The following is a 14,287-nucleotide window of genomic DNA, read 5'->3' on the forward strand; positions in this document are numbered from 1 at the left end:
AGCAATTTTCTCCCCCCTTTCCTAACCTAGGTGGTGGGTTCAAGTGCTAGTCTTTCGGATGAGACGAAAAACCGAGGTCCCTTCGTGTACACTACATTGGGGTGTGCACGTTAAAGATCCCACGATTGACAAAAGGGTCTTTCCTGGCAAAATTGTATAGGCATAGATAAAAATGTCCACCAAAATACCCGTGTGACTTGGAATAATAGGCCGTGAAAAGTAGGATATGCGCCGAAATGGCTGCGATCTGCTGGCCGATGTGAATGCGTGATGTATTGTGTAAAAAAATTCCATCTCACACGGCATAAATAAATCCCTGCGCCTTGAATATGTGCGCGATATAAATTGCATAAAATAAAAAAAATAAAAAAATAAAAAATAAATCCCTGCGCTTAGAACTGTACCCACGGAATACGCGCGATATAAGCCTCATATTGATTGATTGATTGACTCAAGCAACACAATTTAATTTCTGTCAATTTGACATATCAAATCAATTCATGTCAAAATAAAGGTGCAATGTCACTGTTCACTACACTTTTATGTTGTAATAGTTTGTTTCTATCCAGAGGTGCTGCAGATGCACAGGAATGCCATCCCAAATAGGTAACCTTTTGAAAAGATTTCTCTTACAAAATTATGGAGTTGCAATCATTCAAACCACACTATTTTTCTGCTGAAACTTATTGCAATAATTCTTTTATATTGAAAACACCGTGGGACCCATTTAAAATAGTCGTCTACTAATGTAAACAGTCCCAGACCTAACACAAGAAAATGAGTACAATGGCATAGCGCTGTCTTCATGAAGAAAAGGGTTGCTCTCTCTCTCTCTCTCTCTCTCTCTCTCTCCAACCTTTCTCCCTCTCTCTCCCCCTCTCATTCCACTCTTTCTCCCTCCCCTTTTCTCTCCTTCCGACTCACTCTCCCCTCTCCCTTCCGGCCCCTCTCTCTCTTCCCTCTCTCTCCCCCTATCCCTCCCTCCCTCTTACTTCCACATTGTTGTCCATCGTTCCCCATTTGTAAAGAAACCAGTAATTTTCTCTTCTAACCCTCGGAAAGCGTCGTGCTAGAATGCTTAATTATCTTCGAAGACATCAGATATGTAGTAATTAATTCGTAGTCGTAGTCCATATCCTGTTTCATGAGAGCAGACTCCGACTGATAACCCCAGATTGGGCAGTACAATTTTCTTTAGCCTTGCTATGCTAGAAAAGAAATATAACTCGACATTGTGTGTATGCTGTGTACTTGACAATATGTTTTAATTGAAAGGGGGAATTAAAGGAATTAAAAAAAAAAGACAACAACAAAACTGCATAAGTGACAAAAATCTTTAGATTTGACTGGCTGAAGGATTTTGGAATTCCGATTAGTCTTTGGCATCAGAACCGTGGCAATGGATGTTCTGCTTTATCTAACGATTTTGGTGAATGTTCTTCATTTGGGGCACTGCGGGAATGTGACCACTTTTGCAGGTAAAACAGATCAAATTTGTGTTTACAACGATGATTTTTGTTTAAAACAATTTTTTTTCCCAACCATCAGACATAACAATAAAGTTGAATTGTAATGTGGTGTCGTGTATTGCATTGCATTGCATTGTGTTGTATTGTTTTGTTAGTATTGTTTTGTATTGTGTTGCAGAAGGCCATCCGCGATACTCAATATAATATTGTGTCTTGTTCAGTTTGTGGGAGCACTTTGGTAAGTTTTACATGCTGTGCTTCCTGATGCAGGCATACTTTCATAGCTTTATAAACTGCACAGAAAAATGTCGCAAAAACGTGCTTGCCCTGTCAGTTGAACATTATGTTTTTAACAATGCCGGCACAAAAGCTTACCACTAGCATGCAAGCCAGCAATTAAACAAATCGACAGTGCAACTAGTGTCCACAACCAACCAACGAATAACCGACTAGTGAACCAATAAACAAAAATACTGCTGTATTCTCCCTTCGATCTTGGCACGACCACTAAAACCATGCAATGGTTTTTGTGTTTTCCCCAGCCCTGGATCCTGAGAAGAGTGACATAAGGCTTGAGGTCGTGACAGCATCATCAGACCTCGTTGTGGAAGAAGCTGAGGACTCCACTAAAATACAGCTCCGTGCTTCATTCTTTGCAGGTAGGCCTATGCACGTGCCACATGTGAACAGAGAGAGAGAGAGAGAGAGAGAGAGCGCGCAGCAGACAGGCAGGCACGTACGCATGTACTCACGCCGACACGCACATACGGCGCACGCACGCACACACACACTGAAAGACACGCACACACACTGAAACAAACACACACACACACACTGATACACACACACACTGAAAGACACACACGCGCGCACATGAGAAAAAATAAACGGAGAAAATGTTCACATCGTCATTTCACCCCTTTTGCTTCCCTCAGAGGAGAAGGAGAGAGGCGTGTCGCTCTATGACTGCAAGGCTGTATCCGAGGACACGGAAAAACAGATTCCGCTGACTGACTCAGACGGGTAGGTGCCTATACAATTTGCTTTTCACCACTTCCTCACTTTGCTAGACTAACTTGAACTGTGACATGCAAGCTCAATGGCGAAACGAATCAATTGCTGATAACCTTTCATTAAATGAGAGTACAATTAATTGGTGATTTAGCCATATTGCGGACTATAGGTGCGATAACTAACTTTGATGTGTATCTTCGAAAGAAAATGGTATCATTTAAAGCGCACGCTGCCGCTTAGCACACACATCAGCGTTACTTGTTCGTCCCGATCGCAGGAGTAAAGCCGATCGGAAGCGTGAAACATGCTACGTATGTTGTGAAAACGGTTTGTCCGAGGTAAACGGCCTCTTACTATTTCTGGAAAAAGTCTGTTTATTTTACCTGCAGTGGTAGGAAGGAGAGGGGAAATAAATCATGTTGTGATAGCTTGTTTGTGTTATTTTGATTTCCCCCGCTAACCTCGCCATTCAAAACACATGCAAGATTACGTATAACCGATGGGCCTCTTTCTCCAGGTGTCCAACCAAAATGTCACCCATGGGCTGCATGGTGGAAGGAGAGAACGGCACGGTGGTCTCCCCTGTTTTCAAGCTCTCCTCATTGGCTGATGCGGGTCACGTGAATATCACGTGCTGCTGGGAAATTTGCATGGCGCCACACGATCCAAAGTGTATGGACGTAAGGCATTTACAAACATTTGCTAGTCTAGCTGTATCAAATAAAATCATGCGGTCAGATTTTAAGTCAAGATGAAATATATATATATATTTTTATTTTTATTTTTTATTACGCTGCAGATTAGATTTGATAACTTCAACGTAGATGTGCTTCTTGGAGCTCACTAGATATAATAAAGAATTCAAAACGATTTTCAAATTTATTTTTTAACAATGCTATTACCGCTTGGCTCGTGTGACAAGCACTATTCCGTTCTTTGTTTGTCGTTGTTATACTGCACAGGCTTAAAAAAAAATAAGATGGTGTCCTTCTGAGAAGCATACTGATTTATATTCAAGTGAACAGTATTGCCGGTGTAACACGAGAAAATTACTCCCACGAGATATTGACTCCGGAGTAAAAATTTCGTGCGAAAATTATTGTACTCCCTTTACGAAAAACCTACTCCCCCATAACACGAGAAAATTACTTCCAACGACAGGTGTGTTCCGAGTCAACATTTCAGTCGAAGATGTTACTCCCCTGACGAATAAATAACGAATACATTATTCCACCCTAACACGAGCAATTAACTGCCCACGCCAGGTGTACGCAACTTTTACTCCCCTGTTCCCTGTTAGTCTTGGTGGTGGAAGGGGTGGAGGGAGGGTAGCGCGACATTTGTTTGCGCGAGATCACATATTGGCATTATTCCTTCGCCCCCATCCCATTTTCGCGGACGAGATTTATACTGGAAGTAAAAAAATTGGGGAGTCAAAATTTCGCGGAGGGAGTAATTTTTTCTTACCTTGGGGAGTTCTTTTCTCGTACGAAAGGTGTACTCAGAGTAAGAATTTCGTACCAAATTTTTACTCCGGAGTAAAATTTTCGTGGAGTAAAAATGTCGTGTTACACCGGCCTTCACAGGGCATTCACAGAAAATGCATTCACAATTAAAACAAATGTAACAAACCAACCAACGGACATAAGAACAAACAAACAAACAAACGACAGAGCAAACCAACCAACAAGTAAGACAGAGCAGAAAGAAACAACAACAACAACAACAACAACAACAACAACATTAAAACAAATGTACATGCCGTAGGAAAAGAAATTCTGTATCGATTGCATTTAAAAAAAATGAAAAGAAGATTCTGAAGTACTTCGAAAGTAGATTTTGGTTTACAAGAATTATGCTTATCCTCACAAAAGATCAAGAGAGTCTGCTTGCTTGATTTCATACCTGGAGCAAATACGTTTTTACATGTTTTCTAATTCACCAAAGGAGTCTAACTTGCGAATAAACCTAGAATTTTGTTTCGCCATCTATACGCTATACCGTGTACTTAAAGCAAATAAAATATCAAATTCTGTCTCCCAAAAATGTCACACAGTATTTGAATTTCTTTGACCAGAGATGTGGCTACTTCACCAAGAAAGACAGTCTCGGCAAACCGAAGAAAATGATGATGCACAAATCTCGGCGACCACGACGCGATGGAGACGGTGACCCTCCCACCCCGAAACGTTACGTATCCACCACGATACGTGTGATGCCCAGCCACATCAGGCGTGCCCCGCATCACCCCCACCACCATAGACACCATGCAAACACCGGGCACATTGAGCCTCCCGTGTATCCCGCTTCCGGACCAGGTTAGTGTACCCAGGGATCTATATTTCTACAGGGCTGCGGTGCAATTTGGTGTTAGACAAACGTACTGACGCTCAAACAGAGAGAAAGAGAGAGAGAGAGAGAGAGAGAGAGAGAGAGAGAGAGAGAGAGAGAGAGAGAGAGAGACTTAGAGAGACTTAGAGAGAAAAAGTGTGTGTGTGTGTGTGTGTGCGCGTGCGTATGTATGTGTGTGTCTGTGTGTGTGTGTGTGTGTGTGAGAGAGAGAGAGAGAGAGAGAGAGAGACAGACAGACAGACAGACAGACAGACAGACAGACAGACAGACAGACAGACAGACAGACAAAGAAACAGAGAGACAGACAACCTGCCAAACAAACAGACATTGGTACAAATTAATGTGCTTCTCAAATCATCTTGTTGATTCTTCAAGTTTACGTTAAAGTTGACAAAACTATGACGTGGTTACAATATTCTCATTCGCACGTATTCTTGAAATAGATGTTTCTTACATCGCATTTCTCACTTATTTTGAAAAGAGGGCCAAGAATTGACGTTATCAGTGTACGGTAAACTTCGCTTTGACATGCATACGTAAGCCACAAGTGTTAATGACCGATACCAGTAGTGCTTATACTGTTCACCGACATCTGCGGACGACTCTTTTGATGTAAAAAAAAAAAAAAAAAAAAATTGTATTTAATTCTTGCCTGGCTAGCATGAAAATCGCGTCATACACATCCTCGCCTGTCTTTCTCAACTGGCAGAGGGGGTCTGAAAACGTGTAAAACAGAAGCACACCTAAGTGGGGTTGGGGCGTCGGAAGGGTGCAAAACAGGTGGGGGCCCTTTGGGGATTGGGGACGATTTGACAGTGGGGTACCGTGGGAACTAATGTCAGTATGCGGGGTCCATCCTAGGTGGACCCCCTGGTGGTCCCTTTGACGACCTAAAGTGGTCCCCGGGGGACACAATGGCGATACCAAATGATCCCCCGGGGGCCACTTCCAGGTGGGGGTCAGAACGGGGTGTTATACCTTGGACTGGGTGGCCGAGTGGTAACGCACTTGCGCTCGGAAGCGAGAGGTTGCGAGTTCGACCCTGGGTCAGGGCGTTAGCAATTTTCTTCCCCCTTTCCTTAACCTAGGTGGTGGGTTCAAGTGCTAGTCTTTCGGATGAGACGAAAAAGCGAGGTCCCTTCGTGTACACTACATTGGGGTGTGCACGTTAAAGATCCCACGATTGACAAAAGGGTCTTTCCTGGCAAAATTGTATAGGCATAGATAAAAATGTCCACCAAAATACCCGTGTGACTTGGAATAATAGGCCGTGAAAAGTAGGATATGCGCCGAAATGGCTGCGATCTGCTGGCCGATGTGAATGCGTGATGTATTGTGTAAAAAAATTCCATCTCACACGGCATAAATAAATCCCTGCGCCTTGAATATGTGCGCGATATAAATTGCATAAAAAAAATCCCTGCGCTTAGAACTGTACCCACGGAATACGCGCGATACAAGCCTCATATTGATTGATTGATACCTTATTCCTACCATACAACAGATCCTATTGTTGTGGATCCGCTTTCAAAAGTACAAGTGGCAAGCCCTTTACAGGACACACATTAAGTAATATTTTGTGGTATAAAAGTCTTCTTTTCATTTCGCAATATTTTAGTTTCTATTGTGTTGACCAACCTACTCTAAACAGGATTATCAAATCATCCTGTCAGTGTGCAAAATATTTTTTTTGCCTTGCCTTGCCTTGTATTATGATTAAGTCACAAGATTCCCCTTTCCTTACCTCAGTGTCCACAGCTGTGACCAATCTCTTCTGACCGGGTTTATTACATACGTAAGCTAAAAGATCTGTGTACGTTTGATCGATAGTTCAGTACAAAATCAAACAAGTCGCGTAAGGCGAAATTACTACATTTAGTCAAGCTGTGGAACTCACAGAATGAAACTGAACGCACTGCATTTTTTCACAATGACCGTAGTCCGCCGCTTGTGCAAAACGGAGTGAAACTGACGAGCCTGTTTAGCGCGGTAGTGGTTTCTCTGTACGTGCTGCATAGCACGCTTTTCTGTGCCTCTCTTCGTTTTAACTTTCTGAGCGTGTTTTTAATCCAAACATATCATATCTATATGTTTTTGGAATCAGGAACCGACAAGGAATAAGACGAAATTGTTTTTAACTCGATTTAGGAAATTTAATTTTGATCATCATTTTTATATTTTTAATTTTCAGAGATTGTTTTTAATCCAAATATAACATATTTATATGTTTTTGGAATCAAAAAATGACGAAAAATAAGATGAAATTGTTTTTGGATCGTTTAATAAAAAAATAATTTTAATTACAAGTTTCCGATTTTTAATGACCAAACTCACTCATTAGTTTTTATGCCACCAACCTGAAATGCAATACCAAACCCCGGCCTTCGTCGAAGATTGCTTTGCCAAAATTTCAATCAATTTGATTGAAAAATGAGGGTGTGACAGTGCCGCCTCAACTTTTACAAAAAGCCGGATATGACGTCATCAAAGGTATTAATCGAAAAAAGAAAAAAAACGTCCGGGGATATCATTCCCAGGAACTCTCATGTCAAATCTCATAAAGATCGGTCCAATAGTTTAGTCTGAATCGCTCTACACACACACACGCACAGACAGACACACACGCACAGACAGACAGACACACACACACACACACACACACACACACACACACATACACACACACACACACACACACACACACACACACACACACCACGACCCTCGTCTCGATTCCCCTCTATGTTAAAACATTTAGTCAAAACTTGACAAAATGTAAAAAACAAGAATGGTAGGTAGTTGGAACGTTTATTTTTGACAAAACAAAACGTTACATTTACTGTACGTCGACCTAAAGGTCTTTGAAGTGGACAGACAGACAGACAGACAGACAGACAGACAGACAGACAGACAGACAGACAGACAGACAGACAGACAGACACTTATGAAACAGATAATGAACTTATCTCAAGATCGTGTGACTACTCGCTTGCTAAATGCCGGCGAAGTAAGAGAGAGAAAGAGAGAGCGAGCGAGAGAGAGAAAGACAGAGAGACAGAGAGAGAGAGAGAGAGAGAGAGAGAGAGAGAGAGAGAGAGAGAGAGAGAGAGAGAGAGAGAGAGAGAGAGAGAGACGGAGAGACAGAGAGATAGAGAGAGAGAGGAGAGAGAGAGAGAGAAATTGAGAGAGAGAGAGAGAGAGAGCGGGAGAAGAGAGAGAGAGAGAGAGAGAGAGAGAGAGAGAGAGAGAGAGAGAGAAAGAGAGACAGACAGACAGACAGACAGACAGACAGACAGAGATCGAGCGAGCACTTGCACTGGTGGTGATGGTAGTAGTGGTTTGCCTTGTCGAGTTTTTTCGCTTGACATGCATGTATTCGTCTTGATATTGCTCTTGTCCTGAAAATATCTCACCTGGCTCTGCAGACAATGTACCATACCAGGGGGAGACGGTGATGGTGAGAGAGAGTAGCCCTTTGCTGTACCTGAATCCTATAACCTGTTCCGTCTTCCTTCTCGTCCTGGTGGTCTTCCTGGGGCTCTACGTGTCATTCGTTCGCTCACTGCGTCATTCCGTTGACGACATCAAGCGGGAGATAGAAGTGCAGCGATCACGTGACAAGTTCCTCGTCCATTGACGTCATGGCATCCATTTTGGATTAGTTTCACCGTGAAAGTGAAACATAATTATGCTAACTGTTCTAGACGAAACAGAGATAGTTTATCTTTCGCTTCAAATAGATATTTTTACATTTAGTCAAGTTTTGACTAAATGTTTTAACGTAGAGGGGGGAATCGAGACGAGGGTCGTGGTGTATGTGCGTGTGTGTGTGTGTGTGTGTCTGTCTGTGTGTGTGTGTGTGTGTCTGTCTGTGTGTGTGTGTGTGTAGAGCGATTCAGACTAAACTACTGGACCGATCTTTATGAAATTTGACATGAGAGTTCCTGGGTATGAAATCCCCGAACGTTTTTTCATTTTTTTGATAAATGTCTTTGATGACGTCATATCCGGCTTTTCGTGAAAGTTGAGGCGGCACTGTCACGCCCTCATTTTCCAACCAAATTGGTTGAAATTTTGGTCAGGTAATGTTCGACGAAGCCCAGACTGCGGTATTGCATTTCAGCGTGGTGGCTGAAAAATTAATTAATGACTTTGGTCATTAAAAATCTGAAAATTGTGAAAAAAATATGTTTTTTATAAAACGATCCAAATTTACGTTTATCTTATTCTCCATCATTTGCTGATTCCAAAAACATATAAATATGTTATATTAGGATTAAAAACAAGCTCTGAAAATTAAATATATAAAAATTATTATCAAAATTAAATTGTCGAAATCAATTTAAAAACACTTTCATCTTATTCCTTGTCGGTTCCTCATTCCAAAAACATATAGATATGATATGTTTGAATTAAAAACACGCTCAGAAAGTTAAAACAAAGAGAGGTACAGAAAAGCGTGCTATCCTTCCCAGCGCAACTACTACCCCGCTCTTCTTGTCAATTTCACTGCCTATGCCGTGAGCGGTGGACTGACGATGCTACGAGTATACGGTCTTGCTGCGTTGCATTGCGTTCAGTTTCATTCTGTGAGTTCGACAGCTACTTGACTAAATGTTGTATTTTCGCCTTACGCGACTTGTTTAAATCTATAATTGTTTAGTAGGTTACATTTCAGCTGTGGAAATTGTAAGTTTCCTTTTCCAAACAACGTGTTGCTTGGTTTGTGTAACGAGAACAGTAGGTGGTGTATTTTTTGTGTTTAATGTAATACAGATATTGACTGCTTTAAAGGCTTAGAGTCAGGTTTGTTGAGCAAAATGATAAGCTCCAAAACCATATAAAAAGGAAACAGACTTGTACTTCAGTATTGTATATTTATTTAAATGACGATTGAAACACGCTAAACATATTATACGTATTTTATGACAGGTTGGTTTAAGGGGGGTAGTAGCACATGCAGTTTGTGAATATGTATGTGCTGAATACTAGCTGATTAAAATAAATTCCGTTCAGCATTAATTGATTTTTGTCGTGTCTTAAAGTATTCGTGTGTAACTGGAAAGTACAGCGAAAAACAAAATGTGTATCTGAACACGCAGACAACCCCTGACGCAAACCGAGGCACATGTATAGAAGCACATATTCAATTCTGTCAGTCTGTTTGTCACTCCGTCTGTATGTCTTTGTGTTTTCGTGTGTGTGTGTGTCTCTTTGTCGCACACAGAAAAAAAAGCACACACAGAACAAAAATATTACAAAAAGGGTTAAACAACAAACAGAAAATAACAACAATAAAAGCGGAACGTTTAATGATAGACAAAATGAAACATTAGAAGTACGCCGACCCAATAAAAGGTCATACAAATGTTAATAATGCAACACAAAGAACAAGACCTTAGCACAGAAAGGTCTTGACTTCTCAACTGAACGTTGGTGAAATTAGAGCAAAAAGCAAATAGCAACAAACACAGCCACGAAAAACACTTAAAAAAATTACTTCACTTTCATAGCACTATACACACGAGGTCCACAAGTACAAAAAGAAAGAAAGACAGAATAAAAACAGTTGAATTTAGCTGACACCATCGTTATCACCTTTTACTGGGCTCTTCTGCCAGCACCTATCGCTTATCACAATGGTAATTAATTGCAAACTGATATCGTATGTCATTTCTGCAGCAATAGCAGCACAACTTACTCGTCTTGTGTGCATGGAGAGGGCGAACCTGATTTCACTTGTGTCTGTAGGCTGTGACCAATAACTTGAGTTTTAGGCGGTTGTGCGTCAACTTTTCGGACAAAAAACAATAGGAAAAAAACAAAAACAAAAATAACGAAACAAAAATACTGAAACGAAAACGTTGTGATGTCGTAGTGACAGACATTAACTTTGACGAGATCATGATTCATTTCGTAACAACGTCAAGAAGGCTTCAACTGATATACAATTTTAGCTAGACCTAGCTTTATTCAGTGAGAAATTGACGCTTTCTTGCCTTGATGTTAAAAAAGAATAAAATCAAACAACAAATACAAAAAAGCGTTGTAATAATTATTTTTGTTTTGAATCGCAGTTGACTTTAGTATGCTCGTTTCTAAGTTTTTCAGCATTAATCTGTTTTAATACTCAGAAAAACACAGGCATTTTCTTCTGCTGAAAGTGACCATACGCTGCACAGAAATAATGTTCGGAGCTGGTACATGACAAACAGAAAATATCTTCGGCGTCCAAAAACTTTTTTCTATTTTTTATTTTTAACCAAACGCCGTTTCGACACAAAGCTGTGATAACTGTTCGCCTCGGAGGAAAAAACTATAACTTTCAGCACTTAGGTCACCGTGACAGTTTCAGCATCAGATCACAGCAAAGACTATCCAGATGTTGCAGTAGAGTAGCTTAAAGTTAAACGCAGAGTCCTTCCCGCGTACACGATTCGGCTCGCCGTCTCAGATCTGGCCATACTCTTGCGTGAAAGTTGGACACAAACCGAACAATCAAAAGTGTAGGTGCTGTTTGTGTATAGTGTGAATTTCTTTATGAATTAATTTTCTGAAAGTCACTTCTGGATTTTAAGAAATGCATTCATCAAATATCTCAAGCAGTCAGGTTGTTGAGTTTTGGTATGTGTCCAGGTGGACGGGTGGCCTCATCCCATGTCAAATCCTCTGCAGACCTGAGATAGTGAGTGTAACTGTCTTCGCGGGAATGAAAGAACTGTGCCTTTGGTTTAATTGTTCAAGTCATATTTAAATTAAAGGACACACCAAATCTATAAATGTTTGCAATATCTCTAATATATTTCAGAATATATATCAGATGCTATATGTATATGTACGTGCATGACAAGGGTCTAGAAATTCAAGAAACAGCTGCATCACAATAGTACGGAAAGCCAAAATGGCTAGAACTTTTTGTGTGGTGTTGGTGACGATGACGTTGTTGCTGTCGTCCACTATGGCTGAGGCCCTTGGCACCAGAATAAGGAAGTCGTCCATCCCAGGCGCGGTTCTGAGGGGTGTAACGCTCAATGATTATTTTCTGCCATCTGGCTTACAAGGTTGGTGGATACTTATATTTTAATCTCTGAAATCATGATTATGAGAGTGAAAAAATTGAAAAGAGACAGCATGTCAGCGATCAAAAATCATACGATCAAAAAGAAGAAAGGTTGAGCTCGAGTTACTGTCGAGGTTGGTAGTTCTGACGTTTGGACACGTACGGTTATGGCCTAGGTTGGAATGGGTCAGTAGCTCTTCTGATGCTGAGCCGACACAAAAGAGTGAGGATGATTTCGCCTTCAGTCAAAGGCTGTCCCGCACAAGGCAACAGTTGTTCCCATCGTTTTAACATAGAGGGGGGAATCGAGACGAGGGTCATGGTGTATGTGTGTGTGTGTCTGAGTGTGTGTGTGTGTGTAGAGCGATTCAGAGTAAACTACTGGACCGATCTTTACCAAATTTTACATGAGAGTTTCTGTGTATGATATCCCCAGACATTTTTTTTCAATTTTTCGATAAATGTCTTTGATGACGTCATATCCGGCATTTTGTAAAAGTTGAGGCGGCACTGTCACACCCTCATTTTTCAATCAAATTAATCGAAATTTTGGCCAAGCAATCTTCGACGAAGGCCGGACTTTGTTATTGCATTTCAGCTTGAAGGCTTAAAAATTAATTAATGACTTTGGTCATTAAAAATCTGAAAATTGTAATTAAAATTATTTTGTTATAAAACGATCCAAAATTACGTTTATCGTATTTTGCATCATTTTCTCATTCCAAAAACATATAAATATGTTATATTCGGATTAAAAACAAGCTCTGAAAATTAAAAATATAAAAATTATGATTAAAATTAAATTTCCAAAATCGATTTAAAAACAATTTCATCTTATTCCTTGTCCGTTCCTGATTCCAAAAACATATAGATATGATATGTTTGGATTAAAAACACATTCAGAGAGTTAAAAAGAATAGAGATATAGAAAAGCGTGCTATCCGCCTCAGCGCAACCGCTACCGCGCTTTTCTGGATTGTTAATTTCACTGCCTTTGCCACGAGCGGTGGACAGACGATGCTACGAGTCTTGCGGGGAAAAAAAATGCAATGCGAGTTCAGTTTCATTCTGTGAGTTCGACTGAGCTAGACTAAATGTTGTATTTTCGCCTTACGCGACTTGTTTGCCTTATATTTAATTCCCCAGGTAACACTGCCCTTGAGTGTCCCTCCAGTGGTTAAAGCTACGTGTGTTTGGACAGGATGTGTAGATGATAGGGCTACCAACTAACCTTTAAAGGCCAACATCGGCGCGCGGCAGTTGTAGCTCCAGTTTCTTGTGCTGGCAACACAACATTCAGCTCTGTGGCCTTCTACTATAATAAGGCTTGTTCGGCTTCAAGGCCTGTTGATATCGCCTTTTTACTTTATCCAACTCGAAGGTAACTCGGACCCCGAGTGCGCTCCCAGTGACCCAAGCTACGATTGTCCAGAGGGGTGGACAGGTTTTGTTGATGACCAGGGACCGGTCTGTCTCCTCGTCGTGGAAGAGCCGCTCAGTCACACCAACGCCAACCGCTCGTGTCAGAGGAAGGGAGGGAAAATGGTGTCTATCTTGACCGAGAAGAGGCAGAGAAGTGTGGAGAGTAAGTCGATTTTTGTTTGAGATTTTGCAGTGTAAAAAAACACACACAAAAACAATAAACAAAAAACAAACACTTATAAAAAATAAAAATAAAAAGAGAGAGAGAGAGAGAGAGCGAGAGGGAGAGAAAGAGAGATAGAGAGAGAGCGATGAGAGAGAGAGATGGACAGAGAGAGAGAGAGAGAGAGAGAGAGAGAGAGAGAGAGAGAGAGAGAGAGAGAGAGAGAGAGAGAGAGAGAACAAGAACAAGAACAATTCTTTATTTAACGAGGGTAATAGAGTAAGCAGTGATCTGCTTTTTTACATCTGGCCCTCGCCCTAAAGAGGGACTAGTCTAAAATTGCTAAAGAATAAGCAAGTAAAGAAAACTACTGCTACATGATTATAATAAAATGAAAGTAAGAACATATCATCAATTTACATACAATACATTGCTTAAATGAAAAATGTAAGTTCATTTGACATGAGTTAAGAATTATAGAGTAGATTGCACTGACGTAACAAAGCTGTAAATGCCCTGCCCATTGACATACACTGCATTCGAAAAAAAATCAGTGTATATAAAAATAATAATACATTGTTAAAAAGCACCGGTTGTTGGTTTTAACAACCATTCTAGCGACAACAGATGTTTATTTAGACTTCATGAGATAAGACGTATATCTGGTCTTAAAAACGTTTGTGCTGCTAGTTTGCCGTAGGATTGTCGGAAGAGCGTTCCAGAAACTGCTACCTGAATAGACTAAACGAGATTTGAATTGGCCAATCCTAGGCAGAGGCATGTTCAGTCTCATCAATTGGCGTGAAA

At 40.7% G+C, this 14,287-nt stretch overlaps 2 protein-coding genes across 5 annotated transcripts in view; both read left to right on the forward strand.

The window, feature by feature from the left end:
• Positions 1-1,175: 1,175 nt before the first annotated feature.
• Positions 1,176-9,857, forward strand: LOC138966939 (uncharacterized). The gene is made up of 6 exons (XM_070339346.1): positions 1,176-1,478; positions 2,012-2,128; positions 2,405-2,492; positions 3,001-3,163; positions 4,561-4,801; positions 8,261-9,857. Exons 1-6 carry the CDS (start codon positions 1,400-1,402, stop codon positions 8,470-8,472), a joined length of 900 nt encoding a protein of 299 aa, XP_070195447.1. The 5' UTR covers positions 1,176-1,399; the 3' UTR covers positions 8,473-9,857.
• Positions 9,858-10,593: 736 nt separating this feature from the next.
• LOC138966938 (uncharacterized) overlaps positions 10,594-14,287 on the forward strand; it is a 17,175-nt gene continuing 13,481 nt past the window's right edge. Inside the window, exons 1-3 of one of the 4 annotated variants that reach the window (XM_070339344.1) lie at positions 10,594-10,811; positions 11,644-11,896; positions 13,277-13,480. In XM_070339344.1, coding sequence (XP_070195445.1) covers positions 11,737-11,896; positions 13,277-13,480 — 364 coding nt within the window. In that variant the 5' untranslated portion in view covers positions 10,594-10,811; positions 11,644-11,736. Of the gene's footprint in view, positions 10,812-11,471; positions 11,897-13,276; positions 13,481-14,287 lie in introns of those variants that run through there. The other 3 variants (XM_070339342.1, XM_070339345.1, XR_011455792.1) reach the window with 3 other exon arrangements.

This window comes from Littorina saxatilis, linkage group LG5, assembly GCF_037325665.1.
Source record: "Littorina saxatilis isolate snail1 linkage group LG5, US_GU_Lsax_2.0, whole genome shotgun sequence".
Lineage (NCBI taxonomy): Eukaryota > Metazoa > Mollusca > Gastropoda > Littorinimorpha > Littorinidae > Littorina > Littorina saxatilis.

Excerpts from the sequence above, each read along its gene's own strand:
- LOC138966939 (XM_070339346.1), top strand. The coding sequence starts at position 1,400 with ATGGATGTTCTGCTTTATCTAACGATTTTGGTGAATGTTCTTCATTTG. Across the intron at positions 2,129-2,404 it reads CCGTGCTTCATTCTTTGCAG|AGGAGAAGGAGAGAGGCGTG; the intron begins GTAGGCCTATGC and ends TGCTTCCCTCAG. Across the intron at positions 3,164-4,560 it reads ACGATCCAAAGTGTATGGAC|AGATGTGGCTACTTCACCAA; the intron begins GTAAGGCATTTA and ends TTCTTTGACCAG.